This window comes from Delphinapterus leucas, chromosome 13, assembly GCF_059928025.1.
Source record: "Delphinapterus leucas isolate spDelLeu-1000000601 "Yukka" chromosome 13, BTC_Dleu_Yukka2, whole genome shotgun sequence".
NCBI classification, from domain to species: Eukaryota; Metazoa; Chordata; class Mammalia; order Artiodactyla; family Monodontidae; genus Delphinapterus; species Delphinapterus leucas.
Window position 1 is genome coordinate 87,445,414 of NC_143141.1, and position 20,842 is coordinate 87,466,255.

General features: G+C 41.2%; 1 protein-coding gene and 1 long non-coding RNA gene across 15 annotated transcripts in view; one reads left to right on the forward strand and one right to left on the reverse strand.

Annotated features, from left to right (window-relative positions):
- The window catches only part of TAF1B (TATA-box binding protein associated factor, RNA polymerase I subunit B), a 59,363-nt gene extending 40,114 nt beyond the window's left edge, over positions 1–19,249 (reverse strand). For 4 of the 10 annotated variants that reach the window (XR_016395534.1, XM_089923459.1, XM_022554204.3 and 1 more), the window contains exons 1-7: positions 19,024–19,241; positions 17,550–17,648; positions 13,949–14,036; positions 11,434–11,531; positions 9,639–9,734; positions 6,682–6,835; positions 743–899 (exon numbers count right to left, since the gene is read on the reverse strand). Coding sequence is in view for 8 of the 10 variants with exons in the window: in XM_089923459.1 (XP_089779585.1) it covers positions 743–899; positions 6,682–6,835; positions 9,639–9,734; positions 11,434–11,531; positions 13,949–14,036; positions 17,550–17,648; positions 19,024–19,041 (710 nt within the window). In the remaining 2 variants the exon portion in view is untranslated. Of the gene's footprint in view, positions 1–742; positions 5,869–6,681; positions 6,836–9,638; positions 9,735–11,433; positions 11,532–13,948; positions 15,145–17,549; positions 18,862–19,023 lie in introns of those variants that run through there. The other 6 variants (XR_016395535.1, XM_022554202.3, XM_089923458.1 and 3 more) reach the window with 6 other exon arrangements.
- Positions 19,250–19,275: 26 nt separating this feature from the next.
- Positions 19,276–20,842, forward strand: part of LOC111164478 (uncharacterized) — a 113,350-nt gene continuing 111,783 nt past the window's right edge. For all 5 annotated transcript variants that reach the window (XR_004024186.2, XR_016395536.1, XR_016395537.1 and 2 more), the window contains exon 1: positions 19,276–19,484. This is a non-coding gene — a long non-coding RNA (uncharacterized LOC111164478). The remainder of the gene's footprint in view (positions 19,485–20,842) is intronic.

Below are 20,842 nucleotides of genomic sequence, written 5' to 3' on the forward strand. Positions count from 1 at the left end.
AACTTACTCAAGGTCCTATAACACATAAGTGGCAGAGCCAGGATTTGAACCCAGGAGTCTGGTTCTAAATCTGTGCTCTTAAAATCACTCTACACACTAAAAAAAACTCAAATCTTATTATTTAGAACACATATTAAGCAAGGGAAAATTAACGCATTAACGATTTTGGCACATCTTCTATTTAATGAGAAATTCTTACACAGAACGCCATAATTTATTCATTAACTATAAAATGCGGCAGATTACCTTGAAAAACGTAAATGCTGACTATCTACATAACAGGTTCTTTTAATAGCTTTGTTTTTAATTTTGGCTTATAAACACAACCTATATTTTAGCTCTTAACAATACCAATGTATGCTTTTGTGTAACTACTAATAACATTTGCCAATGTAAAGGTCATCTGTTCATCTTCTCTGTCAAAAATGAAAAACAGTTAATACTACTACTCAGGTAATTAAATGTCACTTTTCATCTTCAAAGCACTTTACTCACATTAGATAATTAATTTTCTAATACCCCATCGTAAGATAAATAGTATTATTTCCACTACATAAATAAGGAAACCACGGAGATGAATTATTAGCCCAAGGAGAATTAAATTTCAGAGTTAGAATTCATACTGCCCAATCTTTCCCTTCCTTAATTTAAGCCTCCTTGTAAAATCCAAAATACCCAAGGTTGTCTCCTAGTGCACACAGATAGTCAGTAGAAGCATCATTAGACGAGAGGCCCAGCTTACCTCAGAAGATCCGCAAGAGTGAGTGTCTCCCTCTGCCAAAGCAACGACAGGTAGCAGAAAGCTAGCGTCCGTGGCACAGTCATCTTCACAATTCCCTTCTCCTTTCGCAGTGAATACTCAACTCCGTCAAGAGATCCAGAACAGACAGATGCTGTTTCTAAAAGGACAAAGGGAGATTTTTAAAAGCACAAGCAACTATTCTGGACAACAAAGAAGAAAACCAGCAAAATCCAAAGAGGTATTTTAAATATCTTTAGGTTACTGATATGATCTTTACAAAGAACAATTTGGCAATAAAGAGCAATAACGATTCAGAAGAAAATTGGCCAAAAAGGTAACTGCTGGTTCTTTGTTGGGAGTCGAATGAGCTGAGATTCCAAGGATGGATTTGTCTTGTTTGAATTTTTGTATAGTTAACAGGAACAATTTTTCAAATAAATAAAAGGAAAAACAATTACAAAGCAAAAAATGTGTAATTCCTTTGAGTCACGCCTCAACTCACATGTGCCCTTCTCTGAGAGGATCTCCAAGCACTAGCTAAGGCAGCACCCCCTCCCACTCCCATCCTCCAGGCATCCTTCCCCACGGGGCATTAATTCCATCCTCAACTCATTCATTCCACAAATACTTATCCACCTCATTCTTTGTGCCACTCTTCTAGCTCTGGGGAAATGACAGTGTACAGTCTCTCATCTCTCCTAAAACCTACATACTAGTAGTGAGAGACAGGAAATAAATGCCCCACACACACACAAAAATTTGCAGACAGTGGTTAAGCACAACACAGATGAATAGCACTGGAGCGGCATACAAAATGATGGGAAGGGAAGAGACATGTGCTATTTTACACAGGTGGTCAGAGAAGCCGCTTTGGGGAAGTGACATCTGAGCAGAGACCTGAATGAAATCAGAGAATAAGTCTTAAGGATCTGGAGAGGAACACCAAGTACATTAGCAGAGTCAACCTGAAGGAACATCAAGGAAGCCAGTGTGGCGAGAGCACCACGGGTGAGGGGCAAGTGTTAAGACATGACAGGAGAGAGTAAGAAACCATATTGCTAAAGGGCTTTGTTGGTCATGATTTGTACTTTAGATTTTCTTCTAAGTACGTAAGAAGTTTCTGGAGAGTTTTAAACAGAAGAGCTACATGATCTCATTTATGGTTTTAAAAGGTTCCCCTGGCTGCTATGAAGAGTGGAGCTGGGGCGGGCACACGGGAGACCACGACTCCAGGTCGACAACGACGGGCACTTGTACTGGAGCGGCGACCCTACAGATGGTGAGACGTGGCTGGATTCTGGACATATTTTGAAAGCAGAGTCAAGAGGATTTACTGGTGGACTGGATGTGAAGAATGAGAAAAAAAGAGAAGACAAGTAGGATTCTAAGGGTTTTGGACTGAGCGACAAGAAGAATGGAGATGCCAGTTACTGAGACAAGGAAGATGGCAAAAGATCAGGTTTGACGAGAAATCAAGATATCAGAACTGCACAAGTGTAAGATTTTATTAAGCATACAAACAGAAATGTTGAGGGTAGCTGAATATAAAAAATCCTATAGTTGAGAGGATGGGCAAGAGATAGGAATTTTAGGGTTGTCAGGATATAACTGGTGTTTAAAGTAAGGAGTGAGGGTAGATTTAAAAAGCAGGATGAGGAATGACCCTGAGAAACTCCAAGTTTTCTCAGGCAAAAACTCTCCAAATTATCCCTCAAAATCCCCTTTTCCGGGCTTCCCTGGTGGCGCAGTGGTTGAGAGTCCACCTGCCGATGCAGGGGACACGGGTTCGTGCCCCGGTCCGGGAGGATCCCACATGCCGCGGAGAGGCTGGGCCCGTGAGCCATGGCCGCTGAGCCTGCGCGTCCAGAGCCTGTGCTCCACGACGGGAGAGGCCACAACAGTGAGATGCCCATGTACCGCAAAAAAAAAAAAAAAAAATGCAAAGATTCAGGGTCAAGGCATGTTGTGGCAACACTGTTTATAATAAGACAAAAATTTCAAACAACCAAATGACTGGAATAGAAATGCAATTAAATAACTCCATGCAAGGGAGCAGTGCATAACAATTTACACAATGCTTTAGATCAGTGGTTTTCAAGGTACAGACCCTGGAGCAGGTATATTAGCATCACCTGAGAACCTACTAGAGCCGCAAATTACCGAACCTACCAGTCTGTGGTTTAACAAGCCCTCCAGGTGATTCTGGTGGATGCTAAAGTTTGAAGACTACAGTTTTAAAGGAATATACAAGGACACAAATTTCCATAAAATATTATGTTAAAACCTTCTCTATATATTATATATATAATAACATGTAGGGACTTCCAGTTAAGATGGCAGATTGAAAACATACATTAGGCTCTGTTCTGTCGCACTTCAATTATAAAGAAATTTTCAAAAGATATAAATACAAGAACAAATAACATGGAAAAGGAGACAACGGTAATAAAATTTTAAAAGCCGGAAAGCAAATGGATGGATGATTATTGCCTTAGCAGTGCTGAGAAAGCTGGATTCACAGCCAGCAGTAGGGAAAGCCAGAAAGCAATCTAATTTTCCCCTGGGGACCTCTAAGGAAAGCTCAGGAATCGATTAAACCAGGTACCCCTGGAAACTGAGTGAAGTAGGACTAATACTGGGAGGAGAGCTTGAAAGTCCGATTAAGAAGAAGTTAGGCACCCAGACTTCTCCCCAAACTCCATGCGGCCAAATGACTGCTCCCCAATCTTGCCAGAAAATTGGAAGTTTCTCCTCTAGAGACAGTAAAACAAAGGGCTCTCTGGGATAGGGCGTCAGTCACATACACAGTTGAAGTAGGGGTATCTTACCGAAAACGGGGATTAAGTGAACGTTTACATATTGAGTATTGAGACAACCCCTTCCTCCCCTGAGGCCTTTTTCCCACCCAGTTCCCAGAACAGTCAGGTTTACAACCTCCAAATGGAAAATCTGATCAGCTAGGGGGGAGATAAATTAAAGATGACAATGCTGAAGGTTCACTAAGAAAATAAACCGGAGCAGAGCTGACAAGATTAATCATGGGTAGAAAGTTTCAATCAACTTTTCAATCTCCATTCTTAAACAGGACTATTAGGCTTGCTAAACACTTGAAGAAATCCTCTAATATAAACAGGCAAAAGGCCAAAACAAATTTTCAAATCTGTGGGAAATAATATTACTATCCTCAGCAAAATAAGAAAAGATGCTCCACGAAAATGAGGGCGTGAACCAAGAGGGAAGATGAAGCGAGATCAAGGAAATAAGAAATTTAACAAGAGAGAGGCGACAGAATCCTTGGAATGGTGGTAAAGAGATCCCAGAGACAGCTGGGACACAGGTCTAGAAATACGTCATTCTAGATCAGAGCAGCTCAGAAGCTCCAGAAAGTCTATTACAGAAGATGAAATTGACAGAATATCTAAGGAATTGAGAGATTTTCAGAACTGAGGGCAAGTGTGGAGATACATTAGTAATAAATTATGGATTAGTAATAAATAAATAGAAAACTAAACAAATAACAAGACAATTATCAACTCTGGAAAAACCAAAAGATATACAGAAAAAGTAATCATAGTAAGCTATGTGGTTCAGTTCTGACTAGCATTTATACACTTACAATTTAAGCACCAAAAATTGATCCAGTAAAAAATTATATTGGAAAGACAGAGAATGATAAATTCATAATTGTGTGTTGGTAACTACATGGGGAGGGGGGCAGTGAAGGATGAGTGAAAGAGCTAAGGCTTCATCTTCCATAGTGGGAATTTAATCGCTAATGTCCAAAACCGGAAATCAAGATGTAGTACTAGAAGCATGCGATAGGGATACGCAGGTTGCAAGAGAGTTGAAAATGAATGCCTCTTGGAAACAGGACATTTCAGGGAGACAATGGACTGCAATTTATTTTTATTTGTTATTTTTGAAATTTATTATAACAAGTCATAAATTTATTTGAATTAACATGCATGTAGAATTCTGATTTAAAAAATTTAAAGAATGATGAAATAGCTCACATTTTTGCAAAACAAAATAATAAAACTCTTTCCCTTTCTCTCTATATATACATGAATAAAAAACCTGAGCTGGGACGAAGTGAGAGAGTGGCATGGACATATATACACTACCAAATGTAAAATAGATAGCTAGTGGGAAGCAGCTGCATAGCACAGGGAGATCAGCTCAGTGCTTTGTGACCACCTAGAGGGGTGAGATAGGGAGGGTGGGAGGGAGGCTCAAGAGAGAGGGAATATGGGGACATATGTATGCATATGGCTGATTCACTTTGTTGTACAACAGAAACCAACACAACATTGTAAAGCAATTATACTCCAATTTAAAAAAACAAAAACAAAAAACCTTTTGGGGTATAGTAGCATACAGTGGCAGTGGTTATTCTGGGGTGATAAAATAACTGGTGATTTTATTTTCTTTATGAATATCTGCATTTCTTTGGCCGCACCGCACAGCTTGTGGGATCTTAGTGCCCCGACCAGGAATTGAACCCGGGCCCCGGCAGTGAAATCCTAACCACTGGACCGCCAGGGAATTCCCATGAATACCTCCATTTTATAGTTTTGTAATAAGAGTTGTCTGAATAGTTACACTTAATGTAAAAATGAAAATAAGGCTCTAAGGATCACCATTTACTAAAAAACAAACATGCAAGCAAAACCCCCTAACATAGGTAAATAATCACGATGCTTTCTTTAAAAGGCTTGGATGGGGGTACTTTCCTGGTGGTCCAGTGGGTAAGACTCTGCACGCCCAATGCAGGGGGCCTGGGTTTGATCCCCGGTCAGGGAACCAGATCCTGCATGCATGCCACAACTGAGAGTCTGCATGCCGCAACGAAGATTCTGCGTGCTGCAACTAAGACCCAGCACAGCCAAAATAAACAAAGAAACCAAATAAATAAATATATTTTTAAAAATAAATAAAAGGCTTGGATGGTTTAGAGTTGTAGTCCTCTGGGACTATCTGAGCGAGGCTTGCCTGAAAGCATGGAGAAGGAAACTCCAGAGACTCCATGCTGCCCAATTGTCCTAGGATTCTAACTTCTTTGGACACAAAATGTAACTTAACTGATATCTGTGTCATTGTGCAGCCCAACAAGAAGTGTAGATATGCTGAAAAAACCAGACAAAACAAAACGAAACAAAAGAAATGAGGATATGCTGATAATAGGAATTTTTAATCTTTGGAGGGCAAGGGGCTTGCAAATAAGCACTCCATACTTCTGAAGTGTTTTGTTGAAAATTTTATATAACCATGCTTAATGCAGATTTCAACAATCCCTAACACCAGAGGTTTTGGAAGCTATCTCTCAAAGAATTCTATCAGCACACATCAAGATTCTAGCAATCTATAATAAATTCTTGGTCTGTTCTTTGAGCTCTGTTTTCCACTTTTTTTTTTTTAAAGGAGTGTGGAAACTAATATCATGAATAAATGCTTTCAGGAGGTCTATATCTGTAACCTTAAATATATTTTTTATCTACTTTAAATTATGGAATTAAATCAGCAGGTAAGACACATGTATACACACACGTAATATGGTACGTTTTATTCAGCCTGCTATGCTGAGAAATTGGACGACTTATCTCTGACTCTTGTCTATCTTACCTTATGGCTAAGTTCTGCCATTTCTCTGCTGCAACTTTTCTCTGAAAATTCTGAGCCCATACCTATCTTTACAGAGCTAGCATCCTTTGTGGATCTACTTACTGTTTAGCTCCCTTTAAAAATCACACCAAAAAACTCATGTAGAGACGATGTACCTTTTTAAAAATTGCACTAAGATTTCATTTAGTTTACCTTTCTCCTTGCCATATGATTCAACAAGTCATTCTTCCTCGCTAGGCCAAGTTTCCCTCCTTGGAATATGAAGAGATTAGACTATTTTTAAGATGCATTGCCAGCTAGTTTGATTCTCATTTTACCTGATTGTGATGCTTTGATGATGGGGAAAGGCTTTTGAGTGTGGACATCAGGCTGAGATTCTGCTCCACTTTCAACAAAAGAAGGACAGCTCAGGTCACTCAGCAGCTCAGGCTCACTGTCCCAGTCTGAATGACTTGGATTATCTTCTAATACCTATTTTGTAAAATGTATAAATTATGATTTTACAGGAATTTACAACATAATTAATTTCCACAAACATCACCAATTCCTGAGCATCACAAACACCAGAAAAGGACCCCTCTAGAAACCTGCAGCCGTCCGCCCAGTCCCCGCGACCGGAAGAGCCCGACTTCCACACGTGCTCCCCAGCACCTCCTGGCAACGCTTCTTGGAGAAGGGCTTCAGTCAAGCATGAGCAAGGAAACAGGCAGACATGTCAGGCCTCCTTCTCTCTGTAACTAACACCTCTCTTGCAGCTCTAGTATCAACACCAATAAAAACATCAAGTGTCAATAATGACTCCAGGCACACTAAGTCTTGACAAGGATATACTATCTCTTACCCTTGTTTAATTTTTCACACATGTATTGTTGGAATGGTGGTCAGAGTGTCCCTAAGAAAGTTCAGCGGGCTGGCTACCTAAAGGCCTCATTGACTGACATTACCTTGGGGAACTGATCACAGTCAAAAAGCCATGCTCTCAACCACGCAGGCCAAGAAACTTGATCTTATTATGAGGAGATAAAGCTCATGTTAAAGAAAATCACGAGAGAATGAGACAAAAAAAATCAGGGACAGGATAATGCTTGTGTGTTCTGTCAAGCACATCCCCTCCGACAGGAGAGCCCACGAGGGGCCAGGCAACCATAAAGCTGGCTGATAAGCGGAGACTGAGAAAACCGAAGCAATCCTGAGGAAACGTCCACAGGCTCCCGCAGGCAACCGTCTGCCGGCAGCTCCACCACGCGCTCTGCCCTCCGTCGGATTCTTCTGGTGTGCTCTCCATGCTCCCCTCTAAAGCCAGTGTCTCCCTTTGTGCACTCGATCCCACCCACTTTCTACTCAAAGGTTAGCATTCACTTCTATTCGTTCTCCATCAAGAATTTCTTCTTTCTCCTGTATCATTCCTATCAGTGCACCATCATGAATTCCACTTGAAGAAAAAAATTCCCCTTGACTCCAGCTACAAGGCGATTTCTCTGTACTTCTTCGCAGCAAAGTGCCCAGAGAGAGCTGTCCAGACTCGCTGGCTCCAATTCCTCTCCTCTCCGTCCCCCATTCCAGGCGGAGTTTTGATCCCACTGCTCCGCTCTTCGACTGTCAGCCCTCTCCCTTCCTGAGCTGGAGGCAGCATTTCTCCCAGTGGATCACTCCCCTCCTCTTGAAACACTCTGTCCCTTGGTTTCTAGAATGCCCCCTTCACTCCCTAGGCTTTCCTCCCGCCTCACCAGTGGCTCCTCAGGCTTCTTTGCTGATTCCTCCCTCTTTTATCCCAGACACCTTAACCCTAGGGTGGCCCAGAGGTCAGTTCTTGGTCATCTTCTCTGTCTTCACTCCTCAGGGATGTCATCTGGTCTTGTGGTTTTAAATACCATTCACTACATATATTGCTTTCAATTCTAAAATGCACTCCCATGTCTCCGCATTCTAACATCCCTGAAATCAGGATGTGTCTTACAATCAGGGGCATGTCATGATTTAATTTGCAGCATTATCTTTTCTTGGAAGTACTTAAAATAATGGTGCATCTTACAAACAATGGCATTTTAGTTTTGATTATAGTGTAAGCTGCCAGCTTCTAAATTTACATCTCCAGCCCAGACCTCTCCTCTGAGCTGAAGATCTGTATAGCTGAGGACGTGACATTTCCTCTTGGATGTCCAAAAGCTGTCTCAAATTTATGCCCAAAACTGAACTATCATTATTCCTGCTCCACCTGCTACTTCTTTTCTTTTTTATTTATTTTATTTTTGGCTGCATTGGGCCTTCGTTGCTGTGCGCGGGCTTTCTCTAGTTGCAGCGAGTGGGGGCCCCTCCTCGTTGCAGTGCGTGGGCCTCTCGTTGTGGTGACCTCTCTCATTGCGGAGCACGGGCCCTAGGCGGGCAGGCTTCAGCAGTTGCGGCACGCAGGCTCAGTAGTTGTGGCTCGCGGGCTCTAGAGCACAGGCTCAGCAGCTGTGGCACACGGGCTTAGCTGCTCCACGGCATGTGGGATATTCCCGGACCAGGGCTTGAACCCATGACCCCTGCACTGGCAGGCGGATTCTTAACCACTGCGCCACCAGGGAAGCCCCCACCTGCTATTTCTAAACTTCTTGTTCTTAGGACCTATTTCTTTCACTGCTGGGTCACTAAATTCTGCATGTGGAACCTACGAGACCCCAACCAAAGAAGGAAACACTGGGCCAAGTTTCTAAGCTCTTAACAAAAGTCTGTCAAATAGATTCAGAATCTCTTCCCAGCCCTGGAGAGTAAGTATCACACATAAAACACATCAAAGCTTACCAAACCCACATTTCTCAGCAGTGGAATCCTCCCCTACCCCAGATAAAATGATCCATGGCACACTTACAAAGCACTAATAGCAAAATGCTAAAAATCTAACTGCTTTGACGGATGGGGGTGGGTGGTGAAACACCCAGATGATAACTGAGCTGAATCTTGAAACACCAAGTAAAGGAAGTAGGTGTTCCAAGCAGAAAGAATAATATATGCAAAAAAGCTTTTAATAGCACAATGGTAGAAATTCCTTAAGCTTCTATTTAGAAACTTAACCACAAATTTCTTTGTTTTCAACTGGTCAAATAAGACATCAATGTCTTATTTGGGGTCAGTGTTTAGATCAGTGACCCTGTCCTTCTGGACTGTAAAGGAAACCTCTTCACTGAAAACCCTCTGACAAGCATCATAAACCCAGGTAAGGCTGAACCTCATCTTCATCTCTACCTTTCACTAGACATGTTTTCTGGTCCCACTTTTCAGATTTGTGACTTACCGTAGTTTTCCTTCTACTGGTATAAACTGGGTTTTTACAATATGCCTGCTTGCTCTTCTGAAGGTAGCGCTTCCAAAAATTATGTAAAACTTCATTCTAAGGTAGAAGGGAAATGAGTGGTGCTTCAGGTTATGATGAAAAATATACTGGCACATCTACACCACAGAATCGCTGCTCTCCTGTACTTTACATACTGCTTCCATCTATATGTATTCTTACCTTTCTTACCTAAATTTCCTTAAGAAGAATGATCATTTCAATGTCAGGTATACGGGAAGCATGGAATAAATTCTTCTTAATCTTAGATTTTAGTTCCATATAGTCACCTAGTTGAATCCCTTCCTTTGACAAGTTAAGCAAATTAAGATTCAGAGAAAGAAAGTAATTTACATGTGACTACACTTCCAGTTAGGGGCAAAGCTGCTACTGGGTCCAGTGACCTATTGACACCCCTCCCTCTTACTGTCCCCACCCTCGTCCAAGTGAAAGTAAAACAAACAAAACAATTTTTCCATTTATTCATCACCTACCTGCTAGGTACAAGGCATCCATAAGCTTTAACACAATCCTGCAAGATAGCTACTATCTCTTATTTTACCACTGAAGAAACTGAGTAACTTTGCCAAAATGACCTAGCCAATAAGTAGAAAAGCCATGAATGGGATTTGGAGTCGGTCCTGATTCCAGAGCCTGTGTTCTGGCTGTGCCATTTAACTGGTCAGGTCTAAACAGTTATACTCATGGGTTAATTTCAGAGAAACTGTTTTCAGGATTAATCCCGATGAAGCAGGTAGAAGGCTACACAGGTATAAACCCTACTGAAGCTAGTTGGTGTAACTAATAGAAACCACTTACTGAAAAACACTTATACACAGGAGGACTGCAAGGAGAAACCAGATTCACAAAGCCCAGACTACCAGTAATCTTACCTGACGCAGTGACTGTCACGGGTAAGGCTCAGAGTCCACTTAGGCCATGCACTGGCCTACGGGTCATCCTGCCAGCCTGCTGCAGACACTGGTTTGAACAGCAAAGGCTACTTTACGAATCTCTTCTTGGTGACTTCAGGAGACACTGAGCTTTCTCCCTTTTCTTTTTGCTCTTATTTTCATTTATGAGCATACTGCTATATACTGTCGTGTTTACTCACTCCACATATGCATGAAACCCTCTCTCCAGCTAAGCTGAATCCAGCAGCATCACTGTCATCTGGAAACTTGTTAGAACTGCAAATTCTTGGGCGCTACTCCAGACCTACTTAATCAGAACCTCTGGAATGAGGTCAAGTGATCTGTGTTTTAACAAGCCTTTTAGGTGATTCTGATACACACACACTCAAGTTTAAAAACCACTGGTTTAATGTACCACTCCACAAAGTGCATTCTCTGGAACTCAAGTCCCGATGGATGCTACCCACACGTATACATGCCAAAGGATTTTGCTCTCAAATTGTGAATACTGCATACTACATCCCCTAGGAAATTAAAAAGCACACTAACACATAAAAGGCACCAATAAGTGGGCAAAGTTATTTGTTTTACTTTAACCCAGTGTTTCCTAAATACCTGAAGACTAAAACCTTATTTTCTTTTGGACGTATTACTTATTTCTATCTTGTAGAACACACTTTAGGAATTGCTGGTCTAGTAAAAGGATTAAAGCAAAATCATCAGAAAAATGATTCTTTCTAGTAGGCCTAATGTTATTACTGGTAGCCCTCCTTAGTATCACTCTAAGTCTACTGTTCTTCAAACAACAAAATGTAAAGCTAACATCTAGGCACACATGGACTTACCTTTAACTCTGGGCCTACTCCAAGGGTCTGTAAGGCTTTTGCTTGTTGATAAAGTATGTGCTGAAAACCTTCGCACACATACCAATCCCAGCCTTTCTCTAAATGACAAATGACAGGTTTCAGATATTTGCATTCCTAACTTACTAAATGTAGTGCTGCTACATAGTTACAATTGTGTTTTATACACTTCAACTGGAATTTTTTCGTACCCCTGAGTACAGTTTCCATTCTTATACTCTCTTGCTTCCCATCTGGCAAATCTGTACATAAATGCTAAAGCTGAACAACATTTTTATAATTTATCAGATTTTAAATATTTTAAATTATCTATAGTTTTTCTGAAATGTTAATGTTCAGAGACAGAAAAATGAACAGTCACCACATTAAAAAAATGAAATAAGTTTTATAAATGTATACTGTACTGAACAATGCCCAGCAGAATCCTAAATGAAAGGATACTCAACACTCAGCCACTGCTTGTATGACTCCTCTGTTCCAACTCACATGGAAAGGGAACAATGAGTATTTGGAGAATGAACGAACAAAAGTGAAGATGTGAAGCTCCAAGATCGCAGGAAAGGGCAATAAGAATATACAAAGAAAATAAACTGCTCAACGGCATTCTCCTTTTCTCAAGATGGTTCTAGGTTCTTGGGTGAAACTGAAAGCAAGGAAACTAAGATTTATTGAGCTCAGCCTAGTTACCAGGTATTTTAAGTAGGTTATTTTCTTCCAACCTCAAAACAACCTTAAGAGATTGTGACGAGAACTGCCACTGCAATGGACAAAGCTACATGTTTAAATAAAACTACCAGTTGAAGAGAATGTTAAAATCTGTTAAGACCCTTACGTTTTACCCCTCTCTACTGGACAAATACTGTAACTCCTTGAAAAATATGTTATGAGCACACAGCTTCTGAAGTCTGTTACCATGACTCCAAGAGGTTCTCTCCCCTCAGAATGTCACAGGACTCCTATGCCCCTCCCTTACCTCAAATGTCACAAGGCCTCCCCACCCCTGCTGACTAACGCACTTTCTGGAAAGGGTCTTAGCTTGTATAGGAGTAAAATTGGAAGCCTGAAATTTTGACGCTTTCCGAAGGTGAGGGAGTTTAAACTCTCCAAGCTCTATCCATGTGTGCTCTCTCCTTCCTGCGCACTGCTCTGACAAACTGATAAAGTCGTATTTTAAATTCTCAGTCTGGGCTCCTATTCTATATAATAAACGGTATTACATTCTCACTTTACAGATGAAGAAGCAGCTAAGGACAAAGAGGTTGAATATAAGACTCAACATTTAATTTGAAGCATCTGACGTTCCTTCAGCAATTTAAGTTTAAAATATACAATTTTAGGGCTTCCCTGGTGGCGCAGTGGTTGAGAGTCCGCCTGCCGATGCAGGGGACGCGGGTTCGTGCCCCGGTCTGGGAAGATCCCACATGCCGCGGAGCGGCTGGGCCCGTGAGCCATGGCCGCTGAGCCTGCACTTCCAGAGGCAGTGCTCCGCAACGGGAGAGGCCACAACAGTGAGAGGCCCGCGTACCGCAAAAAAAAAAAAAACACACACACACACACAAAAAAATACAATTTTAACTATTAGATAGGTCAAGTCCAAATTAATCAGGTTTTACTCTAATAAAATTTAATTAAAATTAATCAGGTTTAGCCTAATAAAAATAGTCACTACTAAAGGTTAAACAGGAACATGAGTTGGCATTTTGGCAGTCTCTCTGTTATTCATCTAAGAACAGCAATGTATTTCATATAGATATTTCATTAACATTTATATATATAATACATTTCATGTGTGTATCCTTAAAGCTACCTCAGATAGAAGAGTCCACCATTACCATTAGCCTAGTTTCAAACCTGAGAATCTGGCCCTAGGCAATTAGTCACAGAAATAAAAAGCATCAGCTAAACTTAACCCCAGATTCTTCTCAATAATGGTTAATTATTATGTACTCACTGGATTAATGAAATAGAGTACTTTTCAAAGCACACCCATGCTGAGCTTATTTTAAGGGAAAATAATTTTCCCTATTTTAAAAGGGTGTGTTCAAAATTCAGTGTGAGAAATGGATTTCTGAAAGCTGAATATCATGTTTAACTTGCCTAACCTGACAACTCCACAGGTGATTCATTTCAGAAAATAAGCATTTTTCTTTAAAAGCACAGAAAATCATAAAATAGATAACAGATATAAAACAGAAAAACATATACCAACACACAAAAAGAAATATGCTACATTTGCTAAGATTATTTTTGGCATAATAGTTGCTCCACTGGAAAATCAAGTCATTAACAATAAGCAGAATAAAAAATGGACATGTTTTAAGACATCTGCTTCCCATTTTACCATCAACAATTATCCACTCTAATTCTACTTTGGATTACCTGCTTAAAATTCTGGCAACTTCTTTAGAATCTATTTAAAATTCCATTCCACATCCCCAAATCATGAAAGTGAAAACATGACTGAAAAATGCTAAGCACATGTGAAGAAAGAGCTTACCAAGTTTTCGTTTTCTTTTAAGTCCCCGGTTGATGGCTTGTATTTTAGTATTAGGAATAGCCTCAGTGTTTATAACTTCCCTAGATCTCTGCAGGAAATAGAAGCAGACCATTAAAAAGACCATAAAAATATAGTTTTACATCTCCTTAACTGTACTGCCAAGCATGCTCTGGGATGTATAATAAACCAGATTGTGAGTGCCAGGACCAATGATGGTAATATTTTGGGGAAATTAGACAAAGTGTAACATTCTGGTTAGCCTTTATATTGCTTTTTTTTTTTTTTTGCAGTACGCGGGCCTCTCACTGTTGTGGCCTCTCCCGTTGCGGAGCACAGGCTCTGGACGCGCAGGCTCAGCGGCCACGGCTCACGGGCCGAGCCACTCCACGGCATGTGGGATCTTCCCGGACCGGGGCACGAACCCGTGTCCCCTGCATCGGCAGGCGGACTCTCAACCACTGCGCCACCAGGGAAGCCCTATATTGCTTTCTGATTCAAAATTTCTCAGTACCTAAAACTGTGCCAGGAACACAGTAAACACTAAATAAATGTATGTCAAATGAATAAACTTTTATTTTAAATCAATTTTTAATTGTTTGAAACCAATCGTAAAGTCAAATTTATTCACTTTTTTCTCTATCCAAAACATACTTTGAAATTAAAATAACTGCTGTATTCACTGTGGTCAGCAATGCCTAAGCTACATACAGATTAGTTTCATCCTACTTTTCTATGTGTTTGAATAATACTCTAAAACAGCTTTATTTATGAAATTATAAAAGTGCTACTTTTATTCTTAATCAAACCTACAGGATTTTAGAATGACTGAACGCTGAATACAGTTCATCCCAAAGTCTTCAATTCTAAGTTCTCTCAAAGGCTGGTACCTAAGATTCTGGTTCTCTCACAACCAAAATATAAAAGAATTAGGTCTAAATGATGGGGAAAAGGTGAAGATTTTTAACCAGTAGGGAACATTTATATATTTGTCCAAATTTAGAGCTTTGGAATGAAGTTTATCTTCAACTTTCATTAAGAACAAAAGAAATGTCTCTAACAGGATTTTTGGAATACATCCTCTCTTGTTAAAGAAACCACATTCAAAGCAGTTCTGGTGGACTGGGTTGGCCACACTGAGAAAATAAGACATGTCAGAATACACACCAAAGCAGTTACCCAGCAAAAACAGGTAAAACCTATAAAGAGTAGGCAAGAAAAAAAAAAAAAAAAAGGGCTTAAAATCTGGATTAGACAAAATGTGAAATAACTAAAAGCTAGAAAAAGCTACATATACAAACTGAAGCTGTAACTAATTAAATTACTGAATAGTTATATTGTGGAATATTTATACAGTCAATTAACACGTCCACAAATGTTTAGAATAACACAGGACAATATTTATTAAGACAGAAGATTCAGTGGTACTCACCCACATCCCCTTTCCCTTCTCATACACAGAAAAAAGAAAAAAAAAAGACTAAATGGAAGCTATGAAAAGAAATGTTGTATGTTGAGATCACTGATAATTTTAGCTTTCATCTTCATAATTTCTAAATTTTCTACAATAAATCTGCTCTTATGATCAAAATTCTAGCATACACCTTTATTAAATACCCACAAAATACTTCCGAGAATGTCTATAATATAAATTGGCCGGATTTAAGACCTGAAAATTTTTTTCCTGTATAAAATCAATCAAGATAACATTCTAATTCCTTTATCAATTCAGAAGGCCTTCTTCCAGACAGTGGAGTATCTAAAACATGAGAATTATATACAGAGTAAGTTGAAGGGCAATGAAAGGAGCAGAAAAACAGGGGAAGTTGTGCCACAGCCTCCACTCTTTGCAGGTGCAAACCACCATCTCGTCGGCCATTCCCCACCCGCTGGATTTCCACACCGCCACGCCACACCCCTGCTCTCCAGGAAGGACTGATTGTGTCACACTCTATATGAAGACAATAAAGCCAAGAGAAACCACTTAAGTTGGGCAACACAGAGCTCTGCCTATCACATGGGAGGCATTGAGACAGGTTCTGTGCCTGTTTAAAGATGGTGCCCACCCTCAAGAATGCTACATTCTTGACAAGTCATTCCATACAGGCTGATATCTTTCAAATGTGGAAACAGTGGCATTAGGGGCTTTCAAGTTAAAAAACGACTGCAGCAGATTTTATCAGATAGAAACAAACAGAAACATTATCAAAGACAGAAATAAAAGAAAGCAATTAGTTAATGTAGTTTAATTTCTCCAAAAATAGTATATGCTGACTTCATCTGCTAATGATAAACAGTCCATTTAGACACATCTTCCTTCACCATGTTTACATTTGCACTGCTGGTACAAAAGCAAAACCTATTAATGTCTCAATATACATCAAAGCAAACTGCACATATTTAAAGTGTACAAGTTGATGTGTGTGTATGTATGTATATCCACGAGACCATCACCACAAACAAGGTAATGAACATATCCATCACATCAACAATTTCATCGACTGAGTACATATCTTCTTTTTTTTAGTACATATCTTCTTAATACTCTGTGTGACCAAATGGGAAGCAGACTGAAGAACAAAGACTGTCTCAAGGAAAAGCTCTTGGGTGATTGAGTTGCAAGTGAAATTAACCACTTTTCTCAAGAAAACTATTTTTTACTTCATACATTTTGTCCAGGCTTTTAGTTGTTTAAGGTGGGCTCCTGTTACTCCATCCTGGCCAGAAGAAGTTCACACAGTTACTTATATTTGTCCCAAATTTACCTTTCTTACATAGGCCTATACGGCAAAGGTAGTATATCTGTTCCTTCCTGGCTCTGTAAACTTTGAGCAAATCCTTTTCCAGAGAGCAGAGTCCTGGCATGTTTAGCCTGTCCCAGAGGACCTAGCACTCCCAGTGTGAAGGTAGCCTCATTTACCAAGGTTCCACAGGACAGTAGGCCAACCTCTACCTTAAGAGACAGGTGTGGTGCAATAAAATGACCACTGGCGTCGGAAGCCTGAGGTTCAAGTCCTGGCTCAGCACTCTATCCATGTGACTATGGCAAACTCACTCAACTGATGAGCCTTGCTTGCCCCATCTACAGATAGGTGTAATAGTATACACATCTCACAGGTTGTTATGAGGGGATGAATAAATGGATGAGAAAACACTCTGTAATGTGTAAGGCACTGTACAAAGATATAATGATGATGAAGCACATTTCTCATACTCCCAACAGTCTTTCTAACATTCTGTCTTCCAAACCTCTAAGCTACCACAATACATTAAAAACTCTTAAATAAGTGGTAACTAATAAAAATAAATGCATCATCTTGTAAGTGCAATTTTAATTATTTCCCCTTATATACATACTACACAGTCTGAATCAGGAAAACATTTATATATGTGGCCCAACATAATTTCAAAAGCTCATCCTAAATCTACCTTACAAAGTCTTCAACCCTTGTGTAAGCATTTGAGGACCGCTTACATTTTTCATATTTGGACATTGCCTGAGTAATAAAAATAGATCAGTTTTGGGGGGACCTATGCCACATGTTAGGCTGAAACTGCAACTTTTAAAGCACAAGCAAATTCATAAATGAGGTCTGTTACTTACTTCTGTAACATTGTGGCAAGAAGTGCAATAATATTTGCCTTCATCAGTGAGACCCCAAGAGACAGCAGCACACTGAGAACAACGGTCTTTGAACTCTTTCTGTAGGAGAAAAGAAAAACCACATTCAATACATTGTACCTAAATGCTGCAGTTCTACTTAGAGGGTTCCCTACAATTTTACTCTATAAATAAAGAATCACTGAGAATAGAAAATATACCAGAGGGATTATCTATAAACAAGAAGAACAGTTCAGTCTGAGCCATTTGAAACTGAATTAAACTATTAAAGAAATGTTTCTAAAATATGCAGTGTGTGAGGGTGAAAAAAAAAAAAGACAAAGAAGACAAGGTGGTAGGGGTAAAGTGGGAAAAAAAGATGAGTAAATAAAACTCCTTGAACATGCTGTGAGGAAAAAGATGATAAGATTCAAGAATAGAGAAGACTTAAAAAATAGAAATAGCATACCATTTGGAACTTCCTCCAGGACACTAAGAACACATACCCACCACAAAGGAGCCACAGTTTTATTAGGGTTGTTTCAAGTTTCGATTTGTTCACGCAGCAATATAATGTATAATGTATAATGTATGTACTAGGCACTTAACTAGGTGCTGGGGATTTGAGGGTGAGCAAAACAGACAAGATCCCTACTCATAGCTATATACGACGCTAATGGTGAGTTCTAATTGCTAATTTCATTAACCTAGCATCTACAGACGTTAACCCTCATTCAGTAGACATTTATTGAGCGTCTACAATGAGTAAGGCCTTCTATCACCATAATGCTTCTGTACATACATAGACTGGCACCAAATTATCCATTCGCAACTCTCTGGTGGGTGAAATCTTATTATTGTTGACCTAATTACCGACTGTTCCTCTAACACCATCAAAGAGTGGCATTTTATGAAGTGGGTCAAAATGCATGCCAAATCTATTTCAACAAGTTGGTCAAGTTTTCAGTGACTCCATGTGGATAACTATCGAAATCTTGGAGTGTCTCCAAACCTGAATTTGGAATTCCTGCACAGGCCATGGCTAAGATTCGCAGAGACACCAGCAGGGGTTACTTGGGGGCATTCTGGTTCCAAGCCCCGCCTCCCTCGCCTAACCTCCAGCATCAAAAGGAACTTCTGGGTGGTCCCGTTTAGAGATAAGACACGTGGGTGGCCACCCCACAAAACCCACAACTTCAGCCTCCTCCCGAAACATACCCACATCGACCAACACCCCACTGTCCCTTCACCCACAACCTCACCCAGCCAGAAACTCCAGCCTCTTCCCCCAAAGCGCGGGCACACGCGGCCCGCCAGCCCCGCCAGCCCCATCCCTGTCCCCACGCCGCAGCCTTCCGCCCCGTCCCCCTTCGGCCAGTGGCAGCCCCCACAGCCATCCGGCGTCCTCCACCCCTACTCCTCAGCCTCCCTCCCCTCCCGCCCCGCCGCCCTGCTGCGCGGCACTCGACCCCCTCACCGCCTCCTCCAGGTCCATAATAACAACAACGCCGCCAACGCCGCCGCCGCCGCCGCCGCCGCCGCCCGTTACCCCGGCAGCGAGAGCAGCTTCCGGGAGCGGCGGGAAGAGCCCTCCGGGCGGAATCCGAGACCCTTGACTTTGGATTTCCGTTTCTTGCGGCGGCGGGAAAGCATCCGCTAGCTCTGGGATGAAGCGCCACTAATCCTGCATCCCCAGACAGCATCCCTTTCCTAGTCGAGGTAACTAAAACCAATCAGTAAAAAAGTGGGCGGTGCCTACTGCTGAGAGGATTCAGTCTCTGTTCCGACAGCCGTTCCGGCCCGGCAGCTCTCCTGCTCTCGGGCTGCGAGGGGGGAGCGGTGGCGTGGACTCAGAGCGCTCGGGGCTCTCCACCTGGTTCTGGCACAGGAGAGGCACCGGGTTCTGGAGAAAAGAACACGCGGTTGAGTTAGACCTGGGTATGTAATCATGGCTTTTCTGCTTCTTTGTGCCTCAATTTCCTCCTCTGTAAAAATTAGGTATCACCTGTGGGTCCCCCGCGATGGAGCCTTACATGGTAAATGCTCATTAAATTTAGCTTTATTGTTGTCCCTTCATTGGGCACTTTCATTTCATTAAACAGGCGCTGTTTTAGGTCTTGGGGATTAAGCAGTGAACAAAGTAAACAAAAATTCCTGCCTTTATGGAGATTATAATGTGGTGGGGAGAGACAAAAATACGTAAGGAGAATATATGGTACGTTAAACAGGCATGAGTGCCAAGGAGAAAAATAAAACAGGAAAGGAGAATGGGAGCCATACTGTGGTTTCAGTTTTGAATGGAGTGGTCAAGAAAGGTCTCCCTGAGATGGTGACCTTTGAGGCAAGGGAGCAAGAACCATGTTGGGAACCTCATTCCCGGCAGAGGGAACAGTGAGTACCAAGGCCTTAGTCCTGAACCTCATGCCAGACCATTTAAGGATCAGCAAGGAGGTGAGCGAGTGGCTGGAACAGTGAGCTAAAGGGAGAGTAGAAAATGAGGCAGGGGCAAATTACAGCTCTAAGGACTTAGACTTGGAGAAATTAGAGACGCCGTTGGGGGAGTTACACAATCTTACATGTTTAACAGATTACTTTGGCTGTTGTGGGGAGACTAGACTGCTAGGGGGCAAACGTATAAGTTGGGAGGCAAGTCAGGAGTCTGTTACAATAATCCTGGTAGCTTGAACCAGGTAAAAGCAGCGGAGACAGTGAGAAGTAGACAGATTCTGGAAATGTATATTTTGAAGGTAGAACCATAAGAATATCTTGATGGATAAGAAGCCCATCAAATCAGCTGTCGAGGATGAAGGGAGTCAAGGATGACTTCAAGATTTTTGTCCTGAGCACCTGGAAGGGTGAAGCTGTATTTGACAGAGTAGGGGCAGTCTATGGGTGGACCAGTTTGGGAGGGGGGTAGAGGAGGAATCAGGAATTTGACTTTTGACCTGTGAAGTTAGAGATGCTTATAAGACCTCTAGGTAGGATGAGAAGGCAATTGGATATAGCAGTCTAGCATTCAGAGGCAAGTTCTGGCCTGGAGATATATATTTGGGATTTATCTCTGTCTAGATGGTATTTAAAGTCATGAGAGTAGAGGAGATCACCAAAATCTCCTTATTCACCTGTCAATTCATTTCTTTTGCAAAGTCGTTAAACACCCACTAAGTGGCAGGCACTGTGCCAGCAATTGGGAAATGAGAGATAAACAGGACAGAGTCCTTGCCTTCAAGAGGCACCCAGTCCAGTGGAGCATTCAGTCTTATTATTTTAATCATGGCATTAGATAAATGCTCTTC